Source organism: Macaca nemestrina, chromosome 9, assembly GCF_043159975.1.
Source record: "Macaca nemestrina isolate mMacNem1 chromosome 9, mMacNem.hap1, whole genome shotgun sequence".
Classification (NCBI taxonomy): domain Eukaryota; kingdom Metazoa; phylum Chordata; class Mammalia; order Primates; family Cercopithecidae; genus Macaca; species Macaca nemestrina.
The window spans coordinates 12,146,388-12,158,471 of record NC_092133.1 but is presented as its reverse complement, the minus strand read 5'-3'; the positions used below and the strand labels follow the sequence as shown (position 1 = coordinate 12,158,471).

Below are 12,084 nucleotides of genomic sequence, written 5' to 3'. Positions count from 1 at the left end.
CTTCTTGAGACTTTTCAAAGATAAGCAGCACATGTGAAAATCAGCTACTGTGACTCCTACCCAAGGTTCTGTCAATACACGAAGAGATGCCATTCTAATGTTCTCCCCCTGCTTTTCAAATATTTCCATGGACTCAAATTTTCAAACATGCGTGAGTTTTCCTTACTACAAAATGTAACATCTCGTATCTTCAGGGTTCAAGGCTTTAGTATTTCTATCTGAATCCAAGTCACTCTCTATAGGTGTTTTGGACAAGGCATTCCAGTGAAATGAAGTGAAAAAATAAACAGTCAAGGCCTACTAACCTCAGCTATCATTTCAGGAATTTCAACTGACCTTCTGAGCCATACCCTGGGCACTGCAAGTATTTTGGGTTAATCATGTAAAAAACAAATACAGGCAGAGCATTTGCAAGCACATGAGTGATACAAGAAACTAGAGAATAAAGAAAATCATCTCGTAACCACTCCATTATAAAAACAGGAGGGCAGAGCAGCTGTCCACTTTGCAAAGCAGCGCCAGTGATTAGCCTGCCAACAGAGTTACGAGATGCGAGGAGCACGCTGGAGAGCCACGATTTTCATGTCAGCCATTGAGTTCTAGGCAAGCCATGACTGCAGGGTGGAGTTACTGCTGCTGAGTTCTAAAACCAGGTCGCTGCTCATCACCGACAGTCTTAGAAAGGATCACTGGGTGAAGGCTGGCCTCCTTCCTCCTTAACAGAGTACAAGCAGTGAGTTAAGACAGTTCTGGGCAGTCACTTTGCTCGGCTGCTGCAGTCACCGACAACTATGAAGGCTGTTTCAGAGTCTAACAGCCTGGAGCTGGTGATGGGAAATTGATCCTCACTGTCGCAGGCAAAATGTCTGGCAGTAAAATGAATCTACGGGCATCTGATCGACAGTGGAGAGTCTGTACTGTACTCTACATCAAAGACTCGCTTTCTGCTCTTGGTTGAGCCATAGACTTGTAACAGGACCCAAACAAGATGCTACTGCATCTCCCCTTAGAAGAGATAAGCACCTTGCATTCAGAATGTGTCTTCTGGAGGAGGAGGAGATATGGATGCTAAATCTTCCAGCGCAATGAGAATTCCCTACGTAAATCCTGGATCCCTGGGTGCTACGATGGTGTCGTTATGCTAAGAGCATGGGACACATAGGTATAAGCTCCTTGATTTTACTTGAAGGTCACAGACCCAAAAAGAGACCCTCCCTTCACCTCAAGCTCTCAGGGGTAACAGAAATGATTCTCTCTTTGCCTATCGGGAACCAGTCATGTGGCAGGTAACTTAGGGATGTAGCCATGGGTCCCCACGTTGCCAAGCCATGTAATCCAGCATTTATCCCTGCTGTAAATATTCAGTTCTTTGAGCCCCCGCTCAAATGTCATGCCCGTAAGCCCTTAATCACGGCTAGTGCCTGTCTCTGGACCCCATTCAAACTGTCAATGTCTTTCTTGTGCCTGGATCCAGATTTGGCACACCGAGTATTCCAAATGGAGCTGAACCTGAACTGCACAGCGAGGGCATCGCCTGACTCGGCTGAGACATTAAATCTTGGCATATGTAACTTGGCTCACTGCTCCCTCTTTTTAACCCCAGGGGATATGGTCAGCTCGAGTCTCTCACTGGGGCCATGGCATTCCATACAAGATCCCTCTTCAAGAGCACGTGCTCCCTGAATATTTACTTCCTGGAGATGCACTACAAATATTAATAAGTTAACGTTTGTAAAATGTTTTTACAATGAGAAGCACAATTACCGAACAGGGTGTTTCTGTCCGTCCAGAAATCTTGGTACCTGATCAATATTGCCCCATGCAGTGCCGTTAATATTTATTTTCTTACACCATTGCTCCAGTATTTGATTTATTGACCCAAATTTTATGAGCTGTAGCATTTTCCAAATGGATGCCCTTCAACGCCACCAACAGTGGAACTGCTGGACACTTTTGTAGGGGATATCCTACCATTGATTAGTGGTTGCTTAATAGCAAGCTAAGAAACTACAATAATAACTTGATAAAGATGGCAAACAAAAGCACAAAGTTTGGGGGTTTTTTATTACTCTATTTCCATATGGAGATTCAATATAAACCTAAAGAAACGACTCTTCCGATGACGTAAGATACACAATGCATGCTTCTAAATTCCTCAGATTTTCAGTGCTACAATTCTTTTGCCAGTTAGGCCAAATGCACATACACCATCTTTGCTTTCAGAGAAGAGGGAATGTAAATACCCAATAAACATATGAAAAGATGCTTAACCTCATTAACGATCAGGGAAATGCAAATTAAAACAATAATGAGACACTGTTATTCACCAGCTGATTAACAAAAATTAGAAGGATCAGTGTTATTCAGTACTTGGTGAATGTGTAGGGAAATAAAAGATTCCAGTTGAGAATGGGAACATAAATTGAGAAAAACCTTTGTGTAAAATAACTTGCTGGTACCTATTAAAATTAGCAGCACACATTTTTTTGACCCAGTTAATTCTACTTCTAGAAAGCTAGCCCACAGAAAATAGCACAATTACTTCAAGGCACATGAACAAAACTGCTGCTTCAAGCACTGCTTGTAAGAGCAAAAGAACGTCAAGGAGAGAGACATTAAGAATGTATAGTCCATCCTGTATGAACTAATGGATTGTTCATTCAAACAGCGTAGTCTATAGTCATAAAAAAGAATGAAGCATTATGTCCAGACCTGGTAACGTGTCATTAAACAGTTATTGATAAATGAAAAACAATTAATTCATGATTCCAATTTATTTAAATTTAAAAAAAAAAAAAACACCAGACACATTTACCACCCTAAAGATGCATATAGAACTGAAGGTATAAGCCTGACTATAAACATAGCTAAAATCAGAAAGAAAATATACCAAATTGTTAACAATGTATGTTATATAATTAAGCACTGGGATTACGGGTATTGTTTACTTTTTTCTCATTTCTACCTTTCAAACAAACAGAAATCTCAACACACACAACAAAAAAATATAATAAAACAGCTCCTTAGATAATCATTCAATAGTAGCTACCTCCTGCAGAACCAATGGATCTGGCAAAACAAACACAAAAGCCAGAGACGGAAGAAATTCTGCACCAACCAACACAAGACTCTTTCTTTCCTGCTCATGGCCAAATCTTTGTGGAATTCATCATTATTTTTCATCTGCCAGTAACAGAATAGGAGAGCATGGGCTTCAAAACCATGTTCACTAAAGACTTTTTAAAAATAACATTTCAATATTGAAACAAAGCAGATTGAAGCAAAATGTTCTACACTCCCAAGTGTAATACAAAAAGCGGATTCCATGAACATTCCACACCCTATCCACACAAAGACACAAGGTGGCCCAGACAGGTTTTTCAGAATTCTTCTGTTACCTTCATTCCCCCAAAATGCCTATTAAATCCCAGGCTACCCTCAGGTGACAACTGGGAATGTAGATTTAGTTTGTTGACACCAAAACACCAAAGTGAAAGGTGAAGGGTGAAAGGTTAAAGACCCAGGCTGTCACCTGGATATTTACCTTCCACATTGCAAAAAAATCCAGACATTTCCAAATACCCAGGTGTTCGATAACAAGCAGAATAAACATCCAGAAGGTGATAGAAAGTTTTACTCTGTGCCAGGTAGAACACTGTGTCCATGTGATATCAGAAAGATATTCCCAAGCCTTTCTCCCACCAGTACCAGCACCCAATTTACCCAGGAAGACAGCAATCTCTTGTAATCCCGGCCTTCACACAGGCACCCACCCCATGAACAGATCAGTTCTTTCAACAGATGAGTTGCCATTAAAATCCAAAAAATATGCCAGGTACAGTGGCTCATGCCTGTAATCCCAGCACTTTGGGAGGCCAAGGCGGGCAGATCATTTGAGGCCAGGAGTTCGAGGCCAGCCTGGCCAACATGGTGAAACTCCGTCTCTACTAAAAAGATAAAAATTACTCAGGCATGGTAGCAGGTGCCTGTAATCCCAGCTACTCAGGAGGCTGAGGCAAGAGAATCACTTGAACCTGGGAGACAGAGGCCGCAGTGAGCTGAGATCGTGCCACTGTACTCCAGCCTGCATGACAGAGTGACACTCTGTCTCAAAACAAAAGAAAAAACCAAAAATGCATAAAATCTTACTCTCCCATCCCAGCCCCCCACTTTCAGCAGGTGCCTGGGGGACTTGAAACCATCTTTTCTGAAAGCATTTGTGCCAACTAAGCTTGCATGTCAAGGACAGAGGTACTTGCTGTTGCTCACCACCACGCAGATGTGGAGGCAAACACCTGTTAATGCTTAAACTCCAACATTGATACATGAAGTTTGCTTTTCAGGAGGTGTCCAGAGAACAGGGCCGGGCAATCTGATCCTCAGGACCAGTGGCAGAAACTCTTCCCTCTGCTCAGTAAACAACCACTGGATCTCTCCGGAGGAGGTGGGAAGTGAATTACAACATGCCATGTTTTCTTAGATGCCCGTTGCTTGTAGGTGCTCGCAAAGGTGGCTGCGGCAGGACATCCACCGCCTGTTGAACTTAGCGCTTTAACAATGTCACGATCTTCCCCATTTTTGCTTTTGCAAAACAGACAAATGCCATATGGTCCTGCAATTCCACTCCTAGGTATATACCAGAGAAACTTACAGTAAGGACTGGGACAGATACTTGTAGACCAATTGCTCACAATAGCCAAAAGGTAGAGGCAACCCAAGTGATCATCAGCAGATGAATGAACAAAATGTGGTATATCCATACAATGGAATATAATTCAGCCATAAAAAGGAATGATTCATGCTACAATATGGACGGACCTTCGTTAAGTGAAATAAGCCAGACACAAAAGGAAAAATATCCTGATTTCACTTATATAAGATACACAGAATAGGCAAATTCATAGAGACAAAAAGTAGGTTAGAGGTTACCAGGTGCAGTGGGGGAGGGGGAAATGAGTACTTACTGCTTAATGGGTACAAAGTTTCTGTTTGGAGAGATGAAAATGTTTTGAAAATAGTGGTGATGGTTACACAATTCTGTGAATGTAATTAATGCCTACTAAACTTGATAATGACTTAAATGGCAGATTTTATGTTATGCATCTATTACCACAATAAATGTAAAAACCTCATAACCAGCTGGGCACAGTGTCTCAAGCCTGTAATTCCAACACTTTGGGAGGCTGAGGCGGGAGGATCGCTTGAGCTTATGCGTTCGAGGCCAGCCTAGGCAACAAAGTGAGACCCCCCGTCTCTGCAAAAAATTTAACACTTAGCCAAACGTGGTGCCATGCACCTGTGGTCCTAGCTACACAGGAGGCTGAGGCAGGAGGATCACTTGAACCCAGGAGGTCAAGACTGCACTGAGCCATGTTCGTACCACTGCACCCCAGCCTGGGCAATATGAGAGGGACTCTGTCTCAAAAATAAACAAATAAATAACCCACAGAGGTCTTGGCAGTTGGAAGAACAGCATCATATCCCCAACTTTGCTCTCAAGAGTATACCTTGGGCTAGATCTTTGCATGCTTTTGGGGAGCCATTACTTTCATTATGTTTCTCATTCAACAACGACAGTGTTTTTACAAAACATGGAACTACATTTGAAGAAAGCAGTTTAGCTAGAGCATAAATTCTGGTGCAAAACCACCTGGGTCCAAATGGCAGCTGTGCCACCTATGAGGTAGGTGTAGGGCAAGCCCTCAAATGAAAAAGGGCAAAATAACAGTGTCTGCCTCTTTGGGCTGTGGAAGGACTGAGCAACTTGCTCCATGGGAGGCACCTGGAAAGTCACGATGCAGGGGAGCAGTCCATAAACGTTGGCTAATACAAACATATGCCTGTGTCCTCATCAAAGACCGCTTGATCTGGGATTAAAGCTGAAATGTCTTCGCTGAAAAAAATCTCCGTAGAGTATAAACATGCTGATAAGTACATTAGTCATGATTTCTCCCCCTAAACATACTGGTGGATTAAGCATAACATTTGCATCAGAAAGTCTTTAAAATGACATCTAAGTAACTAACCTAGAAAATGTAAATCTAATTAACCTATGCTTCAAAACAACCAGTTTAGTAGTGATTATAATAAAAGTTTTTAAAATCATCTTTTCCGAGATCTGAAATATACTTGGTTCATGCTCAATAATGCTTTACTCTCTGCTGAGGGGTTCCAGGGGAACCTGAACCCCTGTAATAGCTGGTGCTGAGGGCTTCTGTGCCAGTTTCACAGTCACGTTGAATGAGCCCTCTCCCCTGCCGTCTCTCTTGGTCTATGTTCTTACGTACTTCGAAGTGGCATAAAAGATGGTTTTTAAGAATCCCCTATGCCTAAATCATTACCTAAGAAGAAGGTGAGAACTGAGGTGGTCTATTAATTATCTCAGCCAGCTTCTTGCTTCTCAGCATTAAATTGCAATAACTGTCCTGAGCCCTGTGAAATATCTAGCCATAAAGGTAACCTCTTTATTAAAAAAAAAAAAAAAATTCTGTGCTGTAGTTTAAGAAGAGAAATGGCTGATGCTACACGATGGTGATGCTATTAAATTACAGTTCTCAGAGCCTGAAGGGATCAGGATTATTTACCCAATCTTCTAATTTTAAGGCAGGGGATTCTGAGGCACAGAGAGCTGAAAAAATGTGCCCGCGGTCAAGACCGATGTAAAAGCTCAGGAATAAGTATGATTAGAGAGATAGAGTTATGATTCAAGTCCAGCTTCACTATTATACCAATCACACATTAATAACATCCAGCGAGACTTTGCTCACATACTTTAAAAATAATAATTTGATTCTTAATCACCTAAGGATGGCTCAGCATGGGTTCTCTGATAAACAAGACCGAACTGCAGAATACCAAATAGTTCTACTGGTCATTCGAATGAAAATGAGCTTTCTGTCCCATTTCATAATTCTCTTTGACTTTGTTTTGTTTTTTTTGTCTTCCCTCCTCCCTGTATTGACCACACATGCATGCCATTTCAAAACAAGCTGTAATGCAGGGGACGGGGCCAAGGTGCCCGATCCAAGGTGCCTGATCCATAAACAGGTAGAAAGCATGAGATGGACAGGCCACCAAAGCGCAATCATAGTTTATGGAATGAGTAGATTTATAAAGGAAAAAGAAAAATTGCAGAAATAACACACATTTGTTTGAAGAAGCTTTTCAGGTCTTTGCTTTCTGGAAAAAATGTATCTTGGAAAACTTGGCATTTTGCTTCTTCATTAAATAAAATGGCAAATAGTCCGAGTGTGGTAGCTCACGCCTGTAATCCCAAGCACTTTGGGAGGCCAAGGAGGGTGGACCACTTGAGGTCAGGAGTTCTAGACCAGCATGACCAACATGGTGAAACCCCGTCTCTACAAAAAATACAAAATTAGCTGGGTGTGGTGGTGGGTGACTGTAATCCCAGCTACTTGGGAGGCTGAGGCAGGAAAATCGCTTGAACCCAGGAGGCAGAAGTTGCAGTGAGCTGAGATCGTGCCACTGCACTCTAGCCTGGGCAACAAGGGCAAAACTCAATCTCAAAAAATAAAAATAAAATAAAGCAAAGTGGCAAATGGACAGGAGTCAGGAATGGATCAGTTAAATGTCAGGCCCTCTGAGTTTCAATTAGGTCTCTTTGCTTTTGGAGAAGTGGTGAGGAATGAAAATGACAATAGAGTTCCCTCAAGTCAAATGTTCAAAGGTACCTCTTTTTTTTCTTTTCTTTTTTCATTTTCTTTTTTTTTTTTTTTTTTTTTTGACAGAGTCTTGCTCTATCATCCAGGCTGGACTGCAGAGACACGTGTAGTCAAGGCTCACTGCAGCCCCAAACTCCTGGGCTCAAGCAATCCTCCCACCTCAGCTGCTTGAGTAGCTGGAACTACAGGTGAGTACTACCACGCCCAGGTAATGGTTTAAACTTTTTGCAGAAATGGGGGTCTCACTATGTTGCCTAAGTTGGTCTTGTGCTCCTGGCCTCAAATGATCCTCCTGCCTCAGCCTCCCAAAGCACTGGGATTACACTGCCACCGCGCCCAACCCAGAGGCACATGTCTTTAAGATTACATAGGTAACGAAAAAAGTATCAGAGGGAAAACCCAACACCAGGGACCATTCCCCCCAAAGTCTGCCCTGGTCAGGCCCCAATAAGGACTCTCTGAGGCAAGAGCAGGCCACAGCCAGCCAGGGAGTTCACCATCGGGGAGGCCCACAGGTGGGAATGAGCCTCTGTGAGCTCCAGTGACTCCGGGACCTGGGGTTGGCTTAACACATTAGCAAAGATGATGCCTTAGGTAACTAAAGGAACCTTCCCAGGAGATGAGAAATGTGTCTTTCCTTTTCAAGCCCCAGAAGCCCTTGAGACTCAATGGAATTTCTAAGAGTTTCTGGCATCTCTAAAATGAACGTTCAATGCCACTGCTGTTGTGAAAAGCCCTTGATCAACCTAGGCTGACCACCTCTGTAACTAGTGGGCCAACCTTCCAGGCCACCCCACCCCACAGCCACAGCCTTTCTCCACCAGAGAACCATAAGGGCGAGGACCACACCAGCACACTGTATCCAAAGGCGTGGTCTTCTTCTGCTTTTGGCCCTTTTTTTTTTTTTTTTTTTTTTTTGGTAAAGCAAAATATATGTTAGGTTTTTGTCCCACACACTGAAATTCCATTTTTTTTTCCCTCCAAAAACGGCACAACATGACACAACAAAATCACTTTGGTCATCTGCACTCCACAGGGGCAGGCTAAAGGCTTTCTGCTGAGAGTCCTCATTTTGCTTTTAGAACATAGGTGGCTCTCCGTCTAGCAGAATGTTGGCATCAGTAATTAACACTGAACTGCACCTGTTAAAAATCAAGCAGCATTTTCTCATTAGGCCCTGTTAGTCTCTTAGCATATTTGTAATCCCTAATTCAGATTTGCAAAAAGCTCCTTCCCCATAGTAATGATGTCGGTTCCATTTATTTTGAGCCCAGGGGTCTCTGGAGCCTCATCAGCTCCTCTTTGTACTTATTTACAAGGCTGTCTTAATTGACGAAATTAGTTAACCACCAGGATTTTGACCACCATTCTCATACTCAGATTGTATTTAAATAAATCATTGGAACTGCATCAATTATGTGAGTTTCAGAAAGCATTTGGTGGTTAAAAACAATCCCAGGGGCTGTTTAACTCTTCCTTTCTATCCAGCATCCCTCCATGAAATCCTTCACTTTTTTTTTTCCTTTTTTCAAAAAGATTTCTTTTAAAAGGGCCAACCTTTCAATCTCATCGTATCTGGTCTAAGGACTGAACTAAGAACAGAAGGACAAATCACCCCCCTGCCTCTTGCTTCCACCACCAAGTAGGAGTTGTGAAAACCAACCAAAGTATTTCTACTTCCAAGCTTCAACAGTACCCACCTGCTAGCAGATCTGCCTCATAACAGTTTCACATGTTCACTGCCCACCATGCGTTACTAGAAACTTACTCATAGGCAGTCCCCATTTTCCCCTGAATTTTAGCCTCTAGATGTTAATTTCCAAGTGTTAAAAAGGCAAAAACTTTTGCAGGAGCAAATAATCCTTTAAAGATGAATAACTGTCTATGGGATTTCAGAAAAGGGCTCCAGGGCATTTTTAGGTGGAAAGGAGGCTCATTTACTCACAGTAATGATGGAGTTACGTGATGCTGGTGTGTTAAAGACACGTGAGAAACAGTCCCGGATGTCCCACTGCTGCTACTGAGGAATCCTCCCCACCTAGCTCTAAAGGACCTGAGGTCTGAGCTAAAGAGCGTCTTCTATTCCTCCCACCGTCAGTTTTCCCAGATGGGTTCCAGTGATCCCCATGTCTCCTGGCATTCAGGTCCTTGGGCAAACTCCTCCCTAGGGTCTCGCTTAATAATGGAAAAAAGCAAAAGTGGTGGCCGTCCCTTCCAACACTGGGCTACAAAAGGCTGTGACTTCTGTGATCCTGCTCTCATCCTCTCTCTCTCTCTCTCTGGCTCCTCCTTTGCTCTGATGACAGCAGCTGCCCTATGAAGAGGCCCGCGTGGCATGGAACAGTGGGCAGCCCCCAGTCAACAGTCAGTGAGGAACTGAGGCCCTCTGCAAGGAAGTGAATCCTAACAGCAACCACATGAGCAGTTCCTTCCCCAATTAATCCTTCCGATGAGACCTCAGCCTCAACCCTTCCTTGTTTACAGTCCTGTGAGACAGCTGGAGATGGAAGATCCAGCTAAACCACACCTTCATTCCTGACCCAGGAAACGGTGAGGTAGTAAATGTTGCTTAAAGCTACCATACCTTGGGGCAATTTATTATGCAGCAACAGGTAACTAATATGCCCACTTATGTTCAAATGCACCAGAGAATTTCATCATTCCTTCAGTCCTCTTCATATGCTCAATTATTACAGTTCTCCCCTTCCATACTAAATAATTTGGAAATTCCATCTCTCTTTCTGAGACACCTCTCCTTCCAACTCAGACCTGAATCCTTTCCTGACCTCCTTTCTCCTTATTCTTCCAAACAGCCAATATCACCTTTCCATGCACATCCATGGGATGCAACACGTTCCTGCAACTTCAACCAAACCTGTGTGCCTCCTGTTGCCAGAGTTCTCCTCTGCCTCCCCTCCAGGACTGGACTAGGAGCCCCTCAGAACTGGAGCCATCCCTCACCCTCTCATCTCCCCAGAGCCCAGGAGGGTGCCTGGCACACAGGGTGCTCAATCAATTCTGCTAAGTGGATGAACAAAGGCTAGAAGGAGCATGCACAGGCATCTGCAGGGAGACAGCTGCCAATTTCAAACTCCCTAGGGAGTGATGAGACTAAATTTCATGGCATTGTGTGATGGGCTCTTCAGAATCTTTCAAGGAGGACAGCAGATTGCTGCTGTCATCTCCATGCACTCTCCCTTAATGCTTCATATTTCATACCCCAGTCTCTAATCCAAGTCCCCTCACTATTCATGCAATCCTGCTCTGACAGGGAAACTATACTGACGCTTCTCAAATTCCACACCCGTTTTAGTTTTATACACTATAAAGCATATAGAAAACAGACTCTCAACTTTCGACCCTTCTGTTATTAAACTCTCCTCATATGAAGAACACCACAAATGGGAATTGTACTTTAAAATTACATGTAAGTCCGGGGTAGTATTTTTTGTTAATATCAAACCCTGACATGGGCAATTGTGACAATTATTGATTGTTGTTAAAGTATTCCTTCTAATTTCTGCTAACTTTTGAGCACTTTAAAAAGATAAACAAAAATGTAGGGCTGGGCATGGTGGCTCACACCTGTAATCCCAGCACTTTGGGAGGCTGAGGCAGGCGGATCACGAGGTCAGGAGATCAAGACCATCCTAGACAACACGGTGAAACCCTGTCTCTGCTAAAGGTACAAAAAATTAGCCAGGTGTGGTGGTGGGCGTCTGTAGTCCCAGCTACTCGGGAGGCTGAGGCAGGAGAATCGCTTGAACCTGGGAGGTGGAGGTTGCAGTGAACCAAGATCACGCCACTGCACTCCAGCCGGGTGACAGAGAGAAACTCCATCTCAAAAATAAATAAATAAATAAACAAAAATGCAAGAAATGTGATGTTCTGAAAGCATAATTCTACCTTGTAGCCTCCAATGCGATGCTCCTGCTTAAACTCCTTCCCGTTTTTCAGCCACCGCATGGTTGGTGTTGGGTTGCCCCCCGCTGGGCAGCGAAACTTGACAGTGTTGGCCGCAGGCACAGCATGGAGCCGCTTTTCCATCTTTTCTGTGTTGGTCCAGTAAGGCGCTCCTGTTTTGGAAAACAATATTAGAATGTATACCGATGGACAGCTTCCGCTCCATGAGTAAACTCCAAACAGGTTAGATCATTTCGCTTTGCATGTAAATGATAAGCTATTTTTAAAATCTTTGGGTAATATTTACATTTGGAAAATATTTTCAGAAGTCTAATCCAGTTGGCTGAGCAGAAGGTCCCAGAGAGGGACGCTTCATGTCTACTAACGGCGGGGGGGGGGGGGAAGTGTGAAGTGTTTGAGGCCCCTTCTCTCTCTTGTTCTTGATGCCAGAAAATCATTTCACGTCAAATCATGTTTTAAAATGCTACTTTATATACAT

The 12,084-nt window shown here is 43.3% G+C and overlaps 1 protein-coding gene across 15 annotated transcripts in view; it reads right to left on the bottom strand.

Annotated features, from left to right (window-relative positions):
- The window catches only part of LOC105469674 (fibroblast growth factor receptor 2), a 122,424-nt gene that overhangs the window by 62,669 nt on the left and 47,671 nt on the right, over nt 1-12,084 (bottom strand). For all 15 annotated transcript variants that reach the window (XM_011721070.3, XM_011721138.2, XM_011721080.3 and 12 more), the window contains one exon: nt 11,589-11,758. In XM_011721070.3, the coding sequence (XP_011719372.1) occupies nt 11,589-11,758 (170 nt within the window). The remainder of the gene's footprint in view (nt 1-11,588; nt 11,759-12,084) is intronic.